Source organism: Abrus precatorius, unplaced genomic scaffold (assembly GCF_003935025.1).
Source record: "Abrus precatorius isolate BTA unplaced genomic scaffold, Abrus_2018 Scaffold3, whole genome shotgun sequence".
Lineage (NCBI taxonomy): Eukaryota > Viridiplantae > Streptophyta > Magnoliopsida > Fabales > Fabaceae > Abrus > Abrus precatorius.
In genome coordinates, this window is record NW_020874373.1 from 29353863 (window position 1) to 29378001 (window position 24139).

General features: G+C 33.4%; 1 protein-coding gene across 3 annotated transcripts; it reads right to left on the bottom strand.

The window, feature by feature from the left end:
• Nucleotides 1-627: 627 nt before the first annotated feature.
• Nucleotides 628-23842, bottom strand: LOC113860594 (importin-11). Of its 3 annotated transcripts, none has more exons than XR_003503977.1 (24): nucleotides 23531-23842; nucleotides 23326-23435; nucleotides 23087-23159; nucleotides 22579-22640; nucleotides 22019-22160; nucleotides 19435-19650; nucleotides 19234-19300; nucleotides 16682-17081; nucleotides 13218-13365; nucleotides 12953-13113; nucleotides 11936-12035; nucleotides 11600-11674; nucleotides 11352-11486; nucleotides 9229-9318; nucleotides 6869-7051; nucleotides 6677-6781; nucleotides 5844-6002; nucleotides 3278-3322; nucleotides 2942-3163; nucleotides 2426-2532; nucleotides 2293-2349; nucleotides 1854-1923; nucleotides 1514-1758; nucleotides 628-968 (listed from the first exon to the last, which is right to left on the bottom strand). XR_003503977.1 is itself a non-coding variant. In XM_027493014.1 (24 exons), exons 1-23 carry the CDS (start codon nucleotides 23669-23671, stop codon nucleotides 1597-1599), a joined length of 3030 nt encoding a protein of 1009 aa, XP_027348815.1. In that variant the 5' UTR covers nucleotides 23672-23842; the 3' UTR covers nucleotides 628-968; nucleotides 1593-1596. The 3 variants fall into 3 exon arrangements, 1 of the variants encoding a protein (XP_027348815.1); XM_027493014.1 differs by having other exon boundaries at nucleotides 1593-1758; XR_003503978.1 differs by lacking the exons at nucleotides 22579-22640; nucleotides 23087-23159; nucleotides 23326-23435; nucleotides 23531-23842 and having other exon boundaries at nucleotides 19435-19624; nucleotides 22019-22042.
• Between the last annotated feature and the right edge of the window lie 297 nt (nucleotides 23843-24139).

The window sequence follows — 24139 nt, forward strand, 5'->3', positions numbered from 1 at the left end:
TTTAATGCAAGGCTAAATGGGAAGATGAAGGAGAGGATAATTTTTTTTATTTTCAATAAATATATTTAAAATTAATACACAAGAAACGCTGATAAAACACTTTTAACATACTCTTAACTATTGATTATAAATTATTAAAAAAATATAAAAATCATATTAATTTCACTATTACTATTAAATTAATATTTCTCTCTTTTATAATTTTCAATAAATTTTAAGTAATAGCTGTGATAAAAAAAAAGTATTACAGACAGCTAGCATTCTTCAACATCTACAGGTAAAACTAAATATATTCTGATACTATATTAAAATAAACTAAACTCACTCTCAAAAGTCAGTTAAAAAAGAGAATTCTTCAAGTTTTCAAAAAAATATTATAACCATATTCCTGACAAATTGAAACATCTTAACATTTACTTATTATAAGTGTCTATTATTACCACTTTCATCTGTCAATCGTCACTCATTATTTTTTAGAAAAATATCCCTATTATTAATATAGTTAAGAGCAAAGAAATGATATTTTAAATAAAAATCGCTCAAATGGAAGTAACAATAGATGCACGCAAACTTATCATTATAATCAACTTTATCCCTTGGTTTGAAGTAGCACTGTTGTTTGAGGAACGCCAGAAAGAGTGTCGTGCATATAAAGATTACCCAAGGTAAAACCTGCAATTCATAAAACTTTCGGTAAAATTTGCACTATCCATCCGAATGTGTGCAAAACAGCATTACAAGCATTTCATGTTTCCTGTCAATCTGAGCAGAGTAAATGAACACTATGGACTCGATGCTGCTCCTTTTTATATATAGTAAAGGAACAGCATCCTATTTACTGAGTTTCACGCTGCCAACAGGCATAGACAAATTAAAATGATTATAATGGGAAAAAAACATGGCCTAGAAACAATTCTAAACAAGTGTGTCAAAAATCACCAGTCCAAGTAATAAGCTTCAATATCATCCTGGAAAAAAGAGAATGGCAAGGTTAGATGCAACTAAAAAAGTCATTTGACTACAATTATCAATAAAAACAACTTTCAAACAAGATAATCACAGTAATATCAATCAACATAATTTTCATTTTGATCTGTCATTGAAATGTCTTTAGGTCAGATAAAACTATAATGGGAAAATGGAAGGGGGAGAAGAAAAAATGGAAACTGGAAACTAGAAACAAATAACCAGTCCATTAAGGCAATCCTTTTGAACAATTTAAGATCATCATCATCATCATCATGTTCAACAGGGTCATCTCCATTGTTCTCGGAAGTTACAGTTCATAGGTTTGTGTATCACTCTGGATGACTGACCCAGTCATCAACCTTGTGTCACACCACGCTAGGGTTGATGAAAATAGATAACGGCTTATATTATTTCAGAAAAGGTAACACAATAGGGAATTGATGGGTGGGGAAAAGGGCATGTTAAAATAAACTTAGTGAAAGAAAAGGGGGGTTGAAGCAAATAGAAAAACAAAGTAGATCGACATAAAAAGAAGGATATATACCCTATAAGTATCAATCTATGAACACAAAAACTGAGCCTGCACATAGCACCACCAGATCAAATGAATTAAAATGTCACACCCCGTCATGGCATCTTTAATGCTTGCTTCAATTGTGCAAATGCAGATGGATGCATGCTGCTCATTGCAGCATTAAATGATTCTCCATGAATAGCAGCACATGTTTGTAGATTTTCTCTCACACAATCCTCAAGACATAGCTGATTGATACGGTCTGAAAATTTGATCTAGAGACAAAATAAAATTTTTTTAACTTCCATTGTTATATAATTGTATACCATTCCAAAATGGAAAGTTCATTAGGCCTTTGTAGATCTGTTACCTGTCTTTTTCTGAATTCTTTACTAGGAATAGTGCCCTCATCAGGGGATGTACTGGAGCTCATGTCACCACTGTTATTGAAAATAGACATAAAGAAATATGTTAGTAAAACATGTCTAAATGTCAAATAAAACCAAGGATAACCCCCTTTTTAAAGTTTATAAACTCTTAAGTTGCCTTCAGACAAAGGTCATCGGGAATAAGTAGAGTAATAAATATATACAAAACAGTCAAATAAGAGGCCTAGAATGAACCAATTGTCCCAAAAGCTTAAACCATTAGATGAAAATACATGAATTGTATTCTATTATATCTCTAATATCAGTAAACAAAATACAAAAAAAGGCAGATCCTGACCAAGATTCAGCCCAAGTCCTAACTACTCTGAATGAGGTGACCAAAAGAGACTCTATTATAATTTATAAGCACAAAAAGCTAACCTGGACTCTTCCTCAGCTAAGTCATCATTTCTGCCCAAAATTACACTAGTGCAAACACTGCACATCAAACAATACATGGGTCATTTGCTCATTATTTTTGTTATCAATGTATAATAAATAAAGGTAATAGTACCTCAAAATTTGATCGAGTTTGTCAAGTACTTGAGGCAGCCTTAATGTCAGAATTATTGAGAGGGCTAAGCCAATTGTCTTCTTCTGGATGGAAGAAACATTATCCACCTGGGAAAAGTTGTACACAAATTCACAATAAAGGTTATTAAATAGGTCAAAATAATAGGCAAATTTACACATTACAGATATTGATGTTAGCAAATGATGCAAATCCTAAAGCCTATTTCAAAGGATAAAGGATATCATATAGCTTCTTCCAGGCACGGGCAAACGTTTAACCCCCCCCCCCCCCCCCAAGGTCATAGGGTATCAAATGAGGCTGACTGGTGAATTTAAACCAGACCATGATGCTGTTGCACTTCCTTTCCAGAATTAGGTATATTTCACAACTATAAATTAGTTTACAGTTGTAGTGTACTAAATAATGCAACCCATAGGTTTGTCAAAGTACAGACAAGATAAAAATATGCAATATATTTAGAACCAAACACTGTTTCTAAAGCATAACCACAGCAACCTTATCAACCCAAATGTCAACCAGACAAAGAAGTATATTTTCTTGAACTGGGATAGATGCTGTCTGAAGCAGTAGAGAAGTTGATGGATCAGATGCTAGTTGGGCAAGTGAATTTGTATTCATCACCAAAAGCCTAGCCAGGATTGCAGCAGCATATGCTTTAACAGATGCTTTAGAAGGGTCGCGATCATCTCCTCCGCCAAAACATATTACAATTAATTTCTGGAGACAAGGAAAAAAATTCAAGGGCTTTAAAACATATCTCTAGCATGTGAAAAATTAGTTGAAAACAGTTTAATTTACGATTATATCTTGCAAGCATATAACTAAACTTACTTGTAATGTACTGCTAATAAATTGTGGCACCTCTGTGGGGAAACACTGTAAAGAATCAAAATCAAATTAAAAAAATAAAACATCCTACTAATGAAAATTTAGATAGAATTTTGACTGAAAACAAAGCACTTACCTATTGGCTTAAATCAAGAACTAAATCATAATGATGTTAGAAGTTGTTAAGGTGTCCTACATTGGTTAGAAATAAAGCCGGCATACTCCTTTTAAGGGTTAGGGTAGTCTTTCTTCTATGAACTAGCTTTTGGGAGTGAGTTAGACATAAGTTTCTTAAAATGCTATCAAAGCCTATCCAGTTTGAATGTTGAGCTACCCACAAATGTCTTGTTAGATTCCACCCGTGCAAATGTTCAATCTTATAAATTTCAAGCACCAAATGTCCAGTCCTGAGCGTAAGGGAGATGTATTAAGATGTCCCACATTGATTATGAATAGAGTCAGTATACTCCTTATAAAAAGAGAGCGAGTTAGACCTAAGTTTCTTAACAGAAGTTATTAGGGTTATTGGTTCTTTGTATCGTTAATATGCTTGGCTTGTACCAACAGTATTGGTAATTGACCTAGTTAGCAGTATAAGTAAGGATAATAAGCCAAGGTATTTTATTACATTATATTTCATAGAGAGATATAATGTACTTCCTCCGGTCTTATTTATAAGAAACAAAAGATTAAAACACAATGATCAAGAAAAATAATAAATTCAATTACATTTTTTATAAATATAAATTTTATTCCAAAAATACCCACGATATTAAATGATGTAGTTGGTATAGTCTTTTCCTCATAAACATACATTTAACAATAAAAGAAAGGTATAAAAGAAATTCAGCAATTAATACATCTCAAATATATCATGTTTCTTATAATTAGGACCAAGAAAAAACTCACTTTTGTTTTCTATAAAAAGAATCAAATGGAGTAATATTTAAGGGTGTTTTGTGATTGTAAAATACCTATAAGCTGAAAAAAAAAAGTTCACTACGACTAGGTACCCTATAATAGTGAATGCATAGTTGTTAATCTCGGATAGCGGGGTGTGGCAGACAACCCTCAAAACGCTATCGCGAGATAGCACATAACGGGATTGCCGCTATTTTAAAGTTTTTCATATGAATATAAAGTATATACATATGTAGATAATTATGTATATAATAATGCTAAACAAAAATGCATAAATAGCATAACATAACAGAGGTAGGACTGTAGAATCATAGAATAGAGAGAATAAAGGAAGTGACTTTTGTTAAAGAAGTCATCCTAATGAGTGACTCTGCTGGATTGGAGATTGTTGCAAAGCAGCAACGAGATATAGATGGGAGGAGGGAGTGTCGACCAGAGAAGGGGGAGAAGAAAAACAGTGGAGGGAAAGCGGGGTTTCGTCATGTGTCTCTAGTTGCAAGGCAGAAGAGCATTTGAGATGAGAGGAAAGGGTGTCGAAGAGATAAGGAAAGAAAAAAACTCAGGGAAAAGTGGGGTTAGGTCTGAAAAATGAGAAGACTATTTTGCCCTTAAAAAACCTAAAAATTGTGTCATTATAAGGGCAAAAAGGGAAATCAGCTTATGACTTAAATATGAAAAGACATTTTTACCCTTAAAAAAGCCTAAACTTCTTTCACTTTGAGGGTAGAAAGGGAAAGTTAATATCTTTCCCTGTGATGGCACTTGTTGCGCCGCGAAAGGCCGTGATTTGGCCTGCAAATACAGCTGCCATTAGTCACAAAACACACCGCTATCGATACGCAACACCGCAATCTCACGCATTTGACAACTATGAGTGAATGTTAAACTTTAAAGGAAAAAAAAAAAGTAAGAGTTGAAAAAATGAGAATGCTAAGATAAATGTTTGGTTACATAAGAAAGGAGAGGATGAGAAATAATTGCATACGGAAGAATAATAGAGAAACAACTGTCAGAGAAAAGATGACAAATAATTGATTAAGATAATTTAGACTTGTGCAAAAAAGGCCATTGTCAGCATTAGTGAGAAAAATCGATGACATAAATTTGAATCCCATGAAAAGAGGTAGGGAGGGAGATACTAGAAGAATTTCAGAAAAAAATATTAAAAGAGATTTAGCAATAAATAATATCTTAGAGAGTATGACTTTGACCGACTGAATATTGTTGTGTGATTCATGTGGCTAATCTCATTTAGTGAAATAAAGCTTGTTGTATACCCTTATAAAGAGTAATACTGCAATATACTCTTTTTAATACAATCCTAATTATTATCCAAAATCAAAAAAGTTAGGTAGGTCTTACTCTTAATTTAATGATTCTTTCTCATACTTCTATAGTTTACAATAAATTTTAGCCAATAACTAAATGTTAAAAACACTGTATTAAAGAACATGTTCTTAGCACTCCACTCTTATAAATAATATACACAATGCTACTACTGTTTATCATTTTTATCTCTTCCTTTTTCACCCTAACCTATAAGGCTATAACTCTAAACAGGATGCATTATATTCCAATAGCCCAGTAGTTCATACCATCAATTACTGTTAAGTTTGGAATGCCAATTTACAAGTAGGGAATAACATACCTGTATTAAGATATCAACTACAGGAAGAACTGAAAGTAGACCTTTGTCATTGACATTTCCCACAACTAAATCAAGAATTTTAGCAATATTTGTTGCATGCACGCTCAAAAAGTCATTTCCACCCAAAATTATGTAATCTTCAATTATGTTCACCGCAACCTGTACTTCAGATAAAGAGAATCAACATAAATAAATAACAAAGATATTAAAATAAGGTCAAATGTCAACAAAAACTAGCTGTAGGGGTGGGCACTAACTAAACCAGCAAGAATATGTAACAGTAATGGTTATAAGCCTGACAAAGTTATTAAGCCACCAAGTACAGCACGAAGCAGAGGGATGCCATAGGCTAAATTTTTTATACCTCCATCTAATCAAGAACTGAATGATTACATATTTTTCACAATGTGCTGCACATGATAGGAGTTGAGAAGTCTGGAAACCATCTGAAAGAAAATTACATTGATTTGACTGCCATATATATTACTAAGTCCCCTGTTAGTGTCTTTAACCTAACAGAATTAGTTCCAACGTAAGAGACTTAACTATGCTATCTAACCAATTCTTATAAACGAACCAATGATCTTAAAATTTTAGAAATGGTGGCAGGTAAGGGATGATGGGAATTTGAATATAAAGAATTTATTATCATTAATTCAAATATTATGCACATCATGTAAACACAAGTACATGTAATGGTTGCAATCCAACAATCATGCACACTAAACTTCTACAAGACTACTTGATCCTAGTGTCACAGACACTATCTTTCTCTTAAATACATAGAGCACAAGTTAATGGAAAAATTACTAGAGTATGGAGCAAAGTCTAACCTGTAAATGGTCAAAGTTTCTTTCCATAATCTCCACAAGACGTGGAAAATATTGCAACAATTGAGGCACCATTGATGGTGCTTGGGAAAGTGTGGCCTCCCATAACTGAAAGGTTATGCAATTGAAATTTCATGACATATTCTCCCACAATAAAGTACCATCTAATTAGTAAAAGCAAGACAGAAGGATTACCAGCATGCTATCTTCCAGAAGATTGATTTCATCTGGACTATTAATATCAATCCCATTCTCCAGAATTGGTAGCAGTATATTGTAGCAAATGGGTGACTGGTAACCAAGTGCAACCACAAAATTTCTCATAGCAACAAGAAGCTGAATCCGCAGCAGACTTTCACCAGAAGATTCCTCCCAGACCTTGCCATAACAAAAGCAATAGAGAGAGGACAGACAAATTCAATTTTGCTTAATTTGGGATTAACTATATAACTACTCTGCGATGCTATCATTATCACTTACAGGGTAAAAACTAAACAAGAATGTGACAGACACAGTATATTTATATTTACTCTGCCATCTAAAACCAATTATTCTAACTCCTTTGGCAAGTGATGCAGGTAACCTAGAATCAGTTGAATCATAAAAGTTAAATAAAAATCATCATACTGCTTAGAGAGCTTTCTTGCTTGAGTTCCTGCAGCAATATAAATTATGATTTGGTCCCATTCATCAAGTTGCTGAGGAGACAATCCATTTGCAACCAGAATTGCTTTGAATTGCTGTTAGTGGATTAGATTTTAGGTAAAATATCATCTGATCCAAACATAAAAATAAATTGCTATTCAGTTTGAATTGGTTGCAGAGAGAGAGAGAAGAAAAGAAACTCTGTTAGGAGTTTTTAAGTATATTCTTGAGAGATTGTTTAGATCAGTTATAGAGATATAAATAGTTGGAGTTGAGTGCTTAAGAGATTCTGTAACTAACTAATAAAAACAGAAAAACCAATACAAAACTAATACCAATAAAATACAAAACTAACTAAACTAATACAACCAAGTTGTATACTCTAATATCCATTATTAAAAAATTTATAGAAATAATTCTCCTATCCTTTGACGCCTTGATTTGAAACTAAAATTTCTCTTTCTTCATCCTTAATACATCTAACTTGATCCAAATTTTTAAATTTTCTTTCTCTACTTTTTGCAAGCTTATAAATCTCTTTTTCACCATACTTTATTCCAAAATCTTTATAGAAACTTTCATAAGCCTTAGAATGTGCTTTATTCATTGCTTTTCTTGTCTCATTTCTTGCATTTCAATACTTTGTCCAATTTTCAGTATTATTGCATGTATGCAAAATTTAAAAAAACATCATTTTCTCTCTAATCTTCTTTTACACATTTTCATTTCACCGCCATGATTCCTTATCTATTGATCCAAAACCTCTAAATTCACCTAAAGTTCTCTTGACAACTTTCCTAACCTTCATAGTCATTTTGCCCCAAATATTGTTAGCACTACCTTGTGCAACTCAGTTACTCTCTTCTACTAACTGCTTCTGAAAGTTTAACTATTTCTTACCTTTAAGTAACCATCACTTAATTTTTAGAACAATAAATTGTCGACTTCTATGTTTATCAGTCTTAAAATGAACATTAAGGACCAAGAACTTATGTTGTATATTAAAGTTCTCTCTTGGAATCACTTTACAATCCTTATAAATTTCTTTGTTTAGATTCTTCACCAAAAAAAAATAAAAATTTGCAACCTTGAAACTATGCTCTTAAATGTGATAAGATGTTTCACCCTCTTCTTAAGATAGTCTTAAAATCGTAGGATATTGAGAAATCAAGAATAGATTGTCTTTTATTTAACTCTCTAAAACTAAAACCATCATGAACCTTTGTTAATTATCTTGCCTAATAACCAACATGTTTATTAAAGTCTCCATCTATGAAAGACTTCTTGATTTGTAGAATGTCTTAGATCAACCTCTATAAATCCTCTCAAAACTTTGCTTTCAAAAAAGCTTCCGAGCCAACTTGTGGAGCATAAACATTAGTGATATTAATAGTATATTGTGCAAATAATAACTTCAAGGACATGATCTCATCTCTAATCTTTCTAATTTCTACTACATTGGTTTTCTAAGTATTATCCCCAATTATGCCTACTTTGTTCTTTCCCTTAACTTTTCCTGTGTACCAAAGTTTAAAACTTGTAATATCAAGCTCCTTAACCTTCTTTCCAGCCCATTTTGTTTCTTGAAGGCACATGATGGTAATCTTTCTACAATCTATGTCCACCACTTCCAATGACTTTCTAGTCTAAGTACCAATATTTCATAAATCAAACCACAACACGTGTTCATGGACTAACTTCTTACCCACATTCATCCACCCAAACAGAGCATTAAACTGACTTGGTGTATTTAGTCATGCCATACCTATTTTCTAGTAAAGAAACTGATTCACAATTTACTGAAAATGAAAAACAAAATGCACCTTTCTTATCCTGTGAACCTAACCAAGTATTAATTAAAACAAAGCTCAGTAGACAATTGAAAAAAGACAGGATTATTCTTATGTTACCTTCTGAAAAAATTGCACCAGCTTGTTAGCAAATGGAATAACTTCACTAACATGTCCGATAAGGGTAGAGATTAGATTCAAAACCTGAACCTGAAGAAATATTTAAAGAACAATATGAGCTACAATTCATTAAGAGAATCAAACATGAAAGAAAATTCAGTTTCAGATTGTGTAATTTACACAATATAAGTTTGATCTTGCCATTAATCCTAGATAAGTATTACAAAAAGAAAAAAAAAGAAATACAAGAATCCCCAAAAGAATAGTTCCCAGCTGGATGCAATGTTATCAATGGCAAATTGCGAGTCATGGCAGAAAGCTAAAAAGCTGCCATAAAATTATGGCAGATGCCATGGCAGCTTATGGCGGAAACATCATGGCCAAAATAAAATAATGTAATATATATACAAACATATATATAAAAGAACAAAAAAAACACTGCAGAATGTGATATAAAACCAAAAAACTAACTACATATGTCAAAATCAAGAATATAATTGATAGAAAATCATCAAATAATATCACATGCCTCATAACTAGATCTCATACTAATATAATAGCCTAACTGCCCTTGAAGAATTTGATTTAGCTTGTTGTTAGGCTATGTTAAGGAAAACTGCTGCTAAAACCAAGGCAGCAGTGTTAGAATAAAAAATGGACAAAAAACAGAGAAGGGAAACTCAAAAAAGAAAATGAGAAGAAAATCTGGAAAGAGAAGTTGACACAAAAAAATGGAGAGAAGGGACAAGAAACGTGGGCAAGGAAAAAGAAAAATAGAATGAACGAGAATAAAACAAAAACAGCAACAAAAAAACCTGCTCACAGGAAAATGAGGTTGCTCAAGCTCGTGGTTGCTGGAACTTTGGAAGCAAGGAAGGTGAGAGAGAAAGCTGTAATTGAGACTTATAATAGAGGTTAACAAGGTTGAAAGACTAAAGTTTAGGGTTTTTTATGTTGGGATAGTGAGGAACTAGGTCAAATCAGCAAACCTCAGTTTTTTTTTTTTTGGGGGGCAGATTCCCAAAATTTCCGCCATGACCGCCATGCAATAACAGCTACCTGCTATGACCCACCATTGTAAACCTGCCATGACTTGACATATGTATGGCAGATTGTTAAGAAGCCACCACCGTTTTCAATCATGCTGCCATTTGATACATTGGCTGGATGCAGATACTTTTGTGTACCATCACATAAAATGTAATGAACAATTGTAGTAAAAGGTGCACTCAGGTGATGCCTCTTCAGTGATGCACACATTACAAGTGTCTTGAACAAGATGCTAGCCTTTAGCAACAATCTGATAATAACTGATAATATATGCCCCAAGAAACTGGGCATTTACCTTGCTAATTAATATGCTGAAAGGGATCAAATAGTCAGTAATGACATCCATTTCAGATACATGGATCAAACAATGTCATTGGGATCAACCAACAACAAAGTTTCCAGTAAAACCATTTTAAGCAAGGTCTAGTTTGTTATACCCAGTACAAACAGGAAACAGGCTTAAGAGAAATGGACACAGAACTTGACGTGGTTTAACCTACAATGAACTGTGACCTAATATCTAAATCCGTCCAAGGGCAAAACAAAGAGAGTTCACTATGATCAATGCAAATTTTCAAGTAATAGACTACTAGCCACTTAGCACACAAACTGTAATTAATCCCAATAGACCTAATCCCTCACTAATGTTGAGGTTTTACAACCTTAGTACAAGATTTCGTGCCCTACACAACACAACCCTCTGCTTCCACCACAAATGTCCTTGACTCCCTGCAAATTGCATGCAAGATCACAATTCAGGCTTTTTAGGTGAATCACGTTACAGGCTAGGTCCATCATTAAATACAAGCCATTTTATAGCAATTATTCCCCTTGTTTGTACTATCCTCATCATCAACAATTACTGAAGTCAGCACTCCCCAATTTGGAGGGAAACAAATATGAGTTTGAAGGTTAAAGGTTTCCTCCCACATTTTATCCCCTCCTCGAATTTTAAACTCCAAACCAAGGAGAATTATTCCCTTCAGTACCTTGCATTACACCTTTCCAAACTGTGTCTAAAAGAATTTATTTTTTCATAGTAAAGGAAAACATTCCCTGGCAGTTGATTTTACCTTTGAGTCAAATTCCTGAACTTCCTCAAACAACTTAAAACATGAGTCCCAACAGATAGGAAGAAGATCAACAAACTCCCTCTCTGAAAAGTTTGCATCTTCAACATGTAAACATAGGGATCGACAGGCTGCCAGCTAAAAAAATTATGCTCATGGTTAGTTCAAAATGATGATAATGAGGAACAGATATGTTGAATTGACAGAGAAATATATGCAATCTAATAGGACTACATGGCTATGTAACATACCCGGACAGATAAATCTTTGCCCTGTAACAATCTGATTAAAGCACAGTATACAGGCCTTTTTGTATCATCTTTCACCTGTGAAGAGTAGAAAAGACTTAACATGGTGAATAGAAATGACTTTTCTTAATTGAAGGGTTTAAGACAGATTAAGAGAATAACTAGTTATTTTACTGGCATATACCTTTATTACACCTCCATAGAAATTATTTAATCTGTATAGGTTTTGAATTTCAAAATACTTAGGACATGAAAGAAAGCATTTCATCAAATCTTTAGTAAAATTATTGAACTACGAAAATTTAAGCTTATTCACATAGCAACTCAATAATTATATACCTCAGAAACCCACTGCCCTAAAATTACAGCAACTTTACGATGAATGATGCCTAAATTTGGATTTTCATTTGAGAGTTCAAGTGATAGAGCACCATTAAACCTGCAACCAATGTTAAGAAGGAATGAGTAGTCAAAGTACTTTATCCTCAGGTAACAGCTTAACAAAATAAAGGTCTAATATCAATACTACTTTATCAACTATAAAGTTAAACTGGGTCAATGAAGAGACATTAATATGAACCATCAAATTAGTTAACTCTAATTATTTGTTGCATCGTCAAGGGTGTATATCCTCACCTTTGATTTTGTTATTGGATAGAAATGTTTTTGTGGTTTTCAGACCATGGACATTTAGCAGTAATTATTTCAGACATGCAAAGAGACTAGACAGCCAAGTTTATAGGAGTTCCATTTTCTGTATCTTTTTCCCCTCCCTTTTTGTTTTTGTTGAGAATTTATTATCCCCCAATTTAATGATTATTTTATTATCTACAATTTTACAATTACCAGAAATTGGATAATAGTGAACAAACATGCACATTAAAAAAGGGATCTTAAGAAACTTTCTTTATTTGCTTATATGAATAGCAGGTGCACGAAAACATCCCCAAGGAGTAGTAATTTGTATTAGCAAAGGCAGCATAATTGAGAAACAACTGATACAAAAACTATGCCACAAAACTATAATGATTTTTGTTGAGAATTTATTATCCCCCCAATTTAATGATTATGTTATTACCTACAATTTTACAATTACCAAAAATTGGATAATAATAAACATACATGCACATTTAAAAAGGGATCTTAAGAAACTTTCTTTATTTGCTTATATGAATAGCAGGTGCACAAAAACATCCCCAAGGAGTAGCAATTTGTATTAGCAAAGGCAGCATAATTGAGAAACAACTGAAACAAAAAAATATGCAACAAAAATATAATGATCTTCAATCTTTTAGGAATAATAAGATCCAAATATGGAGAAGTAATGTAAGAATAGCGTAGTAGCTTTGAACTCACCAGTCTTTAAAGCTCAGGTAGTTTGAGAGCTCATAATAAACATAAGCTGCAGCACCATATGTAGCATCTTTAAGAAGCAATGCAGGAGCAATTTCTGTTACTGAAGTTGGACAATTATTCATACTCTCATGAAGAAGAGAAACCACAACAGGACCTAACAACTAAAAATAACACATCCATATTAATCTATAGTCAACATAGTCAATGATTGAAATATCTAAACAAGAGAAAATACAAGATAACCTGATGCTTAAACGTCACCTACTTGGCTATTAGTTTCAAACAACACGATGTACAAAGCTTCAGCACATGGTCTCAATTTTTCTGTCCACTGAACCATATCCTGCTCATGGTGAAAAGACTCCGGGTTGCGGTACCACTCCTCCAAATCACTTGCTGTCAGAACAAAATACCTGTTGGATAATAAAGACTGTTTATTTAGGATGGCAAGTCTCAACGCAAATAACAATCATCTAGCTGAATCACAGAAGCTCATCGATGTTCAAAATATAAGAAAAAAGAAAGTTTAATTTGATCTTTTATAATCAGCGAATTTCAAAACTTACATTAACACTTTAAGATATCTGCTCGCAGCTCAGTCAATTATGTGCATATACAGGCCATGAGCATATACTCAAATGAGAGAAAAATTCATGAACTTCACTTGCTATAACAGATTCTCCATAACCTGGAGTTGAAAGCAACGACTTTGGTTTTGCAATGCAGATTGCCCCTATTTTGCATCAATATCATAACATTCTTGGCAGCAATAGACTAGACAAACACTTTCAGCTCAAGAGACTCCCAAGTATGCTATTTCCTATGGTGTTCAAAGTATATTTGATAGGGTAAATTACTGTTTACCCCCCTCAAATTTTACACTTTTTCAACTCACTCCCAATTTACTTTGGACCAAAGTAAAACTATTAACTTTTCTGTCAAAGTTCACATTGATTACTCTTTTATGTCACTTAACCCATTTTTACTTTAGATCAGAGTAAAATTGTTAATTTTTTGTGAACTCAACCTCCCTCCACTTTAGACCAAAGTGAAACAAATAAGTTTCATTAATGCTGATGTTAGTTGTGTGAAAGCCTATTTTTTGATGCGAAAAATTATCTTAAATTAAGCGAGACCAATTTTTCTCAGGTATCTAAATGATATGATTATCCATTTTTTGTGGGAAAAAATGGATGATTCTATAACTTTGGTGGGATCAAAGGTGAGATCTAGAAGCGTAAAAATGTTTATTCCCCTACAGTTATATTTACCCATCCAGCTTAAGAGATTAATTAACAACCAACTTATATATGATGCAAAAATTAATGCCAGCAAGTTTAAGGAATCAACTTAGACGAATATCAAGGACAATAGCTCACATTTGCCACACAAAAGACATGTTGCATACTTCAATAGCTCACATTTGCCAAACAAAAGACATGTTGCATACTTCAATAGGTGCTGACATCTTCTGTTATTATTAGTTAGGGTCAAGATGTCCTACATTGGCTTATAAGGTTTAAGCAAACCTCCTCCTATGAGCTAGCTTTTGAAAGTGAACGAAGCTTAATTTGTTAATATTGTATTAAAGCCTATCCAATTTGAATGTTAAGCTACCCACAAATGTCCAATCCTGGATGTGAAGAGTATGTCAAGATGTCCCACATAAGCTAAGAATAAAGTCAGGATACTTCTTATATGGTTTGAACAAACCTCTTCCTATAAGCTATTGAGAGTGAGTTAGGCATAGTTTTCTAATAGTTAACAAAACATCACAAACAACCTTTCATAGGACCACGCCTGCCACTCCAAATGTTGTGAGGACCATTCTAATTATGAGTGCTTCTAAACCAAGACAAACTCCCTTCCGCAAACTAGAGTCAACATGTCTCGTGAATGAGTGAAATATCGAATTCTGTTTTTTTTTTCTTTAATTCATAAAAACAATGTTCACCTAATTTTCATCATAAAAATAATACTCATCATATCTGCCCATCTTCCTTGAGGGGTTGTTCAACAATTAACTTATATTTATTGAAAAAACACATGGTAGTAGGTTTAAGGAAACAATATATGTCACACTATTAATATGTTTTACATTGACTAGAATTATGACTAAAATATTATTTGATAAACTTTTAGAAGCAAGTTAAGTCTGATTCATTTCTAACATGGTATGAGCCTATCCTATCTTAATGTTGGATCACTCACACATATCCAATTTTGTAATGTTTACACGGCAAATGTTGAGTTCTAAGCATGAAGGTGTGTTAAGATGACTCATATTAGTTAGGAATATGGCCAGAATATTTTGTATAAGACTTGAGTAATTCAGAAATTTAAGCTAACTTTTAGGAGTGAGTAAAACCTGATCTATGTCTAATACACACTGTAGACAAGTCAATACAACATCATAGAGTATGATGGACAGTTGTTAACATCTACCACATGGATACATTGCATCTTCCAATAGATAGTAGATGCTAATGTCTTCCGTTACTATTAGTCAGTAGTCTCACAAACAACCATGAGGATCATTTACTATTTGTCAGTGAAGTGTCACAAGCAACCTTTTATAGAAGAGTATGAATGCATTGTGGCCCATTCTAATTATGTATGCTTCTGCCAACCAAGACAAACGACCTTCTACAAATTAGAGTTTCCATGTCTCCTTTAAACAAGAGAAATGTTAATCTCCAGATGATTTTTTTTTTCACAAAAGTGTTGTTCACCCAATTTTCATCGTAAAAGCATTCTTAAGTGATACAAAATATAAAGTATTTTCTGCATGCCTCCTTGCGCAGGATTCAACACTATTTCTGCTAGAAATAAGAATTTCATGTAACTAACATTAACATTTACATTACTCCACAGTAGAGGAGGGTTAAGTGACACAAGAATGTTTCCAGAGTTAACTTTGCTAGAAAAGTTCATAATTTCAATTTAATCCAAAGTAAAGTTATGTGACACAAAATAGTTGCAGGGAGTAGGTTGAAAAAGTGCAAACTAGAGGGAGTTTAACTGTATCTTGCCCTACTTAATAAGATTATTTATGGTCCAATACTACAGGAGATTACTTTTTGAACTACATTTTTTCATCATTTGCACTTGCCCCTTTTAACGTCACTTTCAGAATTTAATTTTGAAAGGGTATTTAATACGTTCCAAAAACTAATTCCTAAAGTTATTTACAAATTACCTCTAGAACTTAATTTTCGGAACTGATTTTATACCTTCCAAAAACTAAATTCCAAAAGTCTTAAAACACACTTCCAAAACATGAATTCTGAAAGTCACAATAAAAAGGTTCATGCAAATAGAAAAAAAATGTAATGTAAATAGAATCCCCTAGACTAAATTGTCCAGGTATTGATTATTCTGATTCCATCTATTTGGTCTCCCTATCCATGTCAATTTAACCTAGTTATTCTAAAACAATTTTGACCCTCCTTGATAACTGTAGAAATAGAGATGATTTAAAACATACACACAAATCACCCAATCCAGGAGAAAGGAACCTCTGAAAAACAACTACTAAACGAGGGATCTCTTTCACTGATTGGAAGATAAACCGAAGAAGCTCAGGACAACTCTTTTTTTTTTTTTTTAAATGACTATTAGAATAAAACTTTCATTTAAAAACGTAACATTACTTTAGTCCTAACTCAGCTGAAAAAAAGACAAATACAAGTAAATAAACAAGCCAAGAAGGGGTTGCAAAGTGAGTACCTTGTAATCAATACATTACACAAGTGGACAATCCTTTCATTGGGAAGAAGGGAAGTTAAAACACCACCAACTGCATTGGAAATGTTTTTCTTCATCAGCTCTAGCGTAACTCCATTTTCATCCATCACCCGACCAGTAAGACTTGGCTTGTATTCCTTACATTCCAGAATATTCTTAATCATTACCATACATTGAATGAGAAATTGCTCAAATGACAACAAATTTGGCTCAGGATCTGTTATCCTATTCAAACAGAAGTCCATGACTGATGAAAGCACAAATTTATCACCAAATGAGTAAGGATGTCGTCCATGAAAGGCAACTAAAATTTTCATCAATTTGGTACATGCCCTCTTTACAATGTCGCAAAATTTAGGATATTGCTTCTGAAAAGATGAATCTGCAAACAACCAAGATAATCTTGTAAGACTACAAGGAAGAAATAAGTAAACATTTTATGCACAAGAAAAGGCACATAAAGTAGACAAATATTTACTTTTTCATGCACTAAACATGAGAACTAGATATTTTAGATTGTTGTGTGACGAGGGAAGGAAATATTAACACGTGTAAATGTTGAAATTTCTAGCAAGGCATCAAACTATATAGCATATAGCTACTGTTTATTACTTGCAAAACTAGGGGAAAACAAAATCTAATGTACTCAAATCCTAAGCACAGAAAGCTAAAGATAAAACACAATAAACATGATGATATATGTCAAAAATACAAAGTTTACAAAGCCATAGTCAAAGATTGAAGAAAACGTAGTATATTGTATATTACTCATTGTGCTTTACAAAAACATCATTTTAAGGATCATTCACTCCTTATTTAATCTTTTCCTGTAAATCCACCATCTGCCTCTGTATTCTTATTTTTGCCATATTAATTTATTCTCCATTGTTGCTTCACAATGTAACATCCTACCATGGAGCAGCACTGGTTTTGAAGCTGTTGGGGAGAATTTTCCTTTGAATTTGACAGGCACTTCACAATCGCAAATTATGCCAAACATTTTTCTTCATTTCATCAAGCCCACTTGACTACTACATGTAACATCCCTATTATGGTAGTTAAAATGGGGAGTTGAATCGTAAAATTGCACATTAAGATTTTGGAAGGCAGAACAACTCAGATCACAGCAAAAATCGTTCCCAGGTGAAATCAGGATTTAAATCATAAAATCAGGATTTCACACCGATCTCATGAAATTCTGGATTTGGATCTGGATCTCAGCCTAATTTGTTCATAACCCAATGGATATGGCCCAATTTTGAATGACCCAACTTATATTTTTGATAAAACCTTAGTCCGGACCTCCTAAACTTAGTTGCTCCTCCTTCTTTCCTTTCTTCCTCGAAGCCTATACAACATTGGTGACCGACAATGTGCAACCTGGTTTGCAGCCAACCATGACTCTATCATCACAATCATCTGCTCCAATCTTGCTCTGTTCTGCTTTTTGATTTTCTTCTCATCTTGCTCTGTTTTTCTTGTTCAAGTCTGAAAATGGGTTCAAACACAGGTGCCAGTCAAAGCTCAGGTGGTGGCAGTTCTGGGTATGTCCCAACTGCTACTGACAGCTCCACTACTGCTGGCTCTTCAAGTTTATTTAAGTGCTTTTAGTGATTTAATGTTTTCTTTTTTCAATTTATGCTAATTTATATGCATAATATGAATTTATATGCATGTATATATGATTTTTGTAAAATCTTATGATTTGATTTACGATTTTCCATTTTTACTCCCCTATACAATTTTAAGTAAAATCCTGATTTTAACTACCTTGATCCCTACTAATCTCCTCATCACTTGATAGAATAGGTTTAAGATACTTAATCACCCAGTTTGCAGAATGATGTGTTAACCAATTTTTTACCCTTAAAACAATGCTAACCTGTCTCCTACTGAACTTGCATTCTATATACTCCATCAAAAAAACTTCTTGAAAATTCCAAAGCTTCTCTCCAAAACTCAAGTTTGGAGTTTTCTCCTCTTGACCACTAACTAGGATTATATCATCCAGCATCTGGCAAAATTATGCATTGCAGAATTAACTCGTGTGTGCGACATTCAATCCTAAGTGTAGACTCCATCAGTCTGTTGTACAAATCTTCCATTACTCCTCCATGAGTTTGTGTACCAATTACATGAAAATTAATCCATGCCACATTTGGATCATCAGAATCCCAGTTAAAAATATAGAGGAACAAGTCTAAATTACACATTATTATTCTACAAAACTTGACATATTAAATATTATATTTTATGTAACACACCATGGAGGAATGACTTTGATAAGAACTGTGGGAGAACCACATCACAAAAGCTAGCTATTGTAGTCTGAGAGCCTAAGGCCATATAAATTCCACACTAGAATCCCATACTTCCAATGTGGGACTCAAGTCCCATACAATGCAATAGGATTCTAAAGGACTCTTGTTAGGAACTATTGGATTCTAAATGTTTTCATCAACTTCAATTACTTAGTTTTTTGCACCAAATTGACACAGGGATAAACACACATGCACTAGAAATAGAAGTCTCACAGTATGGAAGGAATGATTGAATGGCACTTAAGAGCCCAGGTGAGACTTCCTTGACTGGCCGAACCTCCTACAAAACAGTAATAAAATGCCTGGTAACTTAACATTGGAATTGATTAGTTTGAAGAGTATAAAAAGGGTACTATAGTCTCCATGACACCGAAATCATCATGGAGAACAGAAACAAGATGGATAGATAATTACCTGAAAACACTTTGAATCGCTTTGAAATCCAGAAATAACTAATTGCCGTACAATCTTTGAACATAACAACCATCTCTCACATGTAAGATAAAGTTCATGATGCTGATCTTCAGCATTTAAATTATAGCTTTGAGAAAGAGCTGAGAAACCATGCAGTATTGTCTGCACATCACTTTGCCAAAGGCGCCAGCTATAATCAAAGAAATGGGATGATATCTGCCAAATGAAATGGTTGAATATATTTTCTATTATTTAAGCTATGCACAGGAATCTTCTTTTATTCTAGAAAAATCATATCAATCAGATGCAATAAATCGGAGGGGGGCGGATTAAAAAAAATGGAATATGATATAAACCCCAACAGAACCTAGATGATAGACCATATGCACTTCACAAGGCTACATAAGAGCAACCATTTGTATTTGGAAAAAAAAAAAAAAATATATATATATATATATATAGTACCAAGTACCAAACATAAAAAGATAAATATGAAGGACTTAAATGCATACCACCCTGGCTCTATCATTCTGAAATAACAATTATCCTTGGTTATGTTAGTACCACTATCACCATTACCACCATTGATTACTGCTACCCCCCCCCCCTTGTGTGACCATTGTTTCATTTGTGTATAAATTTATTACTCAAACCTAACACAATTTTACTCAGGACTACCCTTAATTTAAGGTATTAAAATAGAATTGAAATTCAACTTAGAATTATAATTCTAGATTCTAATTCTCGGGACAACCCAAATATAAGAATTACGATTCGGAACTAATTCCAATTTTGGAATCACAATTTTGAACTACAATTCTAATTTCATATGTCAAACAAACCCTAATAATTTCTTCTTTGAATAATTAGGAGAATTATTAGAAAGATTCATCAGGAGGATTTATAATTAGTATTAAAAAAGCTCATCCAAACATAATAAATGTCCTCTTTGGGTAAACTTCAAGAAAAACCCTTATAGAAGAAAAAATCTGTATAAAAAATGAACAAAATTTCTTCTATAAGTTAGAAATAATTTATACTTCTCTATTTTTTGAGAAGTTCTGGAAAGCTCTCTCTCATTCAGCTTTTCTAAAATTTTTAACAAGATAAGTTGTTTTTAACTTATGGAATAAGTTTTATTTGTTATTTATACTAATTTTTTTCTTTTAGAAGAACTACTCTAGAAGTTCACCCAAAGGAGACCAAAGTATAATGAGAGTACTTTATATAGACTTAAATAAGTAACTAATCCCTGAAAATATCATGATTTTTGTTTTAATTCCTATAAAAATTTTATTTGATTTTAGTTAAAATGGAATAAAAATTTTATAGGGACTAATACCAAAATCATGATATTTTTAGGGAAGAATAACCTTATTTAACCCTAAAATATATTATGAAAAAAAAAAAACCAATCCAAACACGTGAAGAGTCTAGGTGTTTCATGTATTTGAGGGCATGTGCTAGGGCATTTCAGCTCAGGCTTGTGGGAATTGCCCAAGTTGGAGGGGCACAACGTGTAGAGGAGAGGAGCTTTCAGTTTGAGAAAGTCAAAGCGATGGCAGGACAGCAATAGATGGTAGCTCAAAAGGCAAGGAAGGCTGCTGGAAGAATGAATCAGCAGTGGAGACAAAAACTGGAAAGAGAATAGGACTGCCTCTCGTCAAACTCCAGATACCATGTTAAAGGAAAGAGAAAACATGAAACATATGACAGAATCCACGCGTCTAAATTACATGGTTATGAAACAGTGTAATATTTACAAGAATCAATACCCCAATTACTGAGATGACAACATCTAGTTCTCCTATTAACATATATTTCAACAAGAACATTTACAGGATAAAACAAGCTAAGCTTCAATAAACAAAAGACAATCAAGAAAGTATGAGCAGTAACAAACTTAAGTTGCCAAAGGCGTTAAATGTTTTTATCTAGCTAATAACTTATCCTGCAGAAGGGATTATATTAGTTATTAAAATTCTTCTCAGTCCACCACAATCAATTAAAAAACACCAATTTAGTGGTTGAAATTCAAGAATGATCCACAAAGGCAATGAGTCACACTGTGAGTTGAGTGATATGCATCCCTCCAGAACAAAAAAACAGTTTAAGCTACCCTTATAGGCCTTAACTACTAGATAGTTAGGACACAACCTTTTAACGGAGAGTGGCGATAGTGCCTCCTCAAAAGTTTATTGTATTGAGCCATAGAGCCTTCAAATACCTATATTTAAGTTTCCAACAACTCACCAATAGAACATCCTCGCTATCCTTGTAAGAACAATATATAAGTTAAAACATAATATTAAAACTGTAAACAATGCATTTTTGTGTGACTCTGGATATATATCTTTAGCTAAGATTTCTTCATTACGCTGACAGCAAGTCTGTTTAAACAAGTCCTCTTTTGCTAGAAGTTTTTTTCTAAAACCAAGAAAGACAAGATTACTATTGGGGCATGCATGTTATTCAGATAATGACAGTAGATATTTTTTAAGTTTTCAGCATACAGCATAAAGGCAAAGATTTAAACAAATTAAAGCAAGAGAAAAAAAAAAAACAAGAACAGTAGAAACTGCACCTCTGCATAGTTGCGTTGGTCCAATGTAAGGCGTTTTGTGGACAACTCCTTTAAGGTCCTAAATAGAATCAAAAAGATTCGGTGGGAGGCAAGAACATCTGCTGATTGAAGTTGTTGTGACAAAACCAAAAAGATGTCTGACCTGAGAAGTCATTAAATTGGCATATCAACATATAGGACTTGCTTCATGAAGAATGTTAAAATCAAAAAGAAAAAGAATGCATAGAACCCAAAGATGAAGATAGCTTATAACATCTATGCAGCAAAAAAACATGCATGTTGACAATGCATCACAAAGAAAAACCAAAAATTGAAGAAAAAAATTGTGCAAATATTAAGAATGTATAAAACAAGAATTTAGACAAAACATTTTGAAGATATGACTTGAGTATGAGATTAAAACCATATATTCCCATTGAATTAGAGTTCACTAAGATAAATAGTGAACCAAAAAGTTCAGAGAAAGAAAGAGGAGGGAGGGGTGAAATTTCAACTGCAGTATTGTAGAATGGACACAGTAAATATTCTTGGAAAGCAAAGAAATAAATATCAAAAAGTACCATTCTTTGGGATAATCAATGCGAGCAATTTTGGAGATAAGCACTGCCAACATCAGAGCTATCTACATTTAAAAAATGACAGGAATTATAATAAGTAAATATTTACAGCTTATTAAAATTCACAAGCATAGCCAATAAAAATAAAATAAAATGCTAAAAGCCTTCAATATGCAAGCAGGGATGAAGAACAACTATCATTTACCATGAAGTCTAACCAAAACCGTGACAAACTAACTAAAATCATAAATTGACAAGGCTCATTACAATGAAAAGAGAACAACTTGGATGAAATCTATGCAAATTGAACAGAATGGGTTATGAATCAATCAACTCATGACTGAATGAGAACAATTCTAGGATCGAAGTAACTAATTAGCTTGGCATTGAAGTTGTAGTAACAAGATAGGACTCTAAACAGAATCACAAACAAGACCTCCAAGCATAAAATCACTAACGAGCACTATCAGATGCATACAATACATTTACTCAGATTAAAAAAAAAAGACACCTGATCATTCTCTTCTCTCAGGTGCATCAACAACTTCTGCCTCAGATGCATTTTCTCCTCATTGCCAATTCCCCTGAACAAAAGGAAGAAAATTAACCATTAAAGGCCACATTACAATCAACACGCCGTTGCATGTTTGGTTCAGCTTGGTTTTTACACAAAAACAGTTTCGCAGCTGAACTATAAAAAGTAAAAAGTCTCAGAAGCACTCACTAACGACCAAATTCAGAATCGCTTACCAGGAATCGCGGCGATGGCGCCAATAGCGATTGATGCTGTTCTTGAAATATACGGTGGCCATCATTCGCACATCCGCCTGCGACGCCAAATCCTTGGCCATAATCACTTCCTGCAGTTCCGTTCACCAAAATGAAAAGCTCAAAAGAGAACAAAAAAGCACAATACAAACTTCATCAGAACCCTAAGAGAGAGATAGAGAGGTACGAGGAGGCAGGAGCAGAAGCCAGGCCTGGACTCCAATTGAGCAAGGGTATCCTCTGCAGGGCCACGTAGGCGGTGATCGGCGCTCATGGAATTCGCGAGCAACGAGTACATCACTGCCACGTCGGAGGCTGAAACCGCCATCGGCGAGGATGGTCGAATAGAACTCTTTGGTTTGTGCAAGATTTGACAGTGAAATCGATGTTAAGTGGAAGTAGGATTCTTGCAGCTAATAATAACTGCAAATGAAAATGGAAGATATATGTATATATATATATATATATATATATAAATATTTATATATATATATATATATATATATATATATATATATATATATATATATAGTGTGTGTGTGTGTGTGTGTCTGTGTGTGTGTGTGTGAGAGAGAGAGAGAGAGAGAGGCAGGGAAGAGTGTTGTTTGTGTTCGAGAGAAAGAGAGTCTCAGTGTAAGGGAGGGTTGAGAGCATTGAGCAGAGAAGGAAAAGGGCGTGTAGATCCTAATGCCATTAATATAGCCACATCAATTGTTATTTGTTATTTATTTAAAAATAAGAATATTTATTTTAATTTTTGTATAAACAAAATTTATAACATTTTAAGGAAAAAACT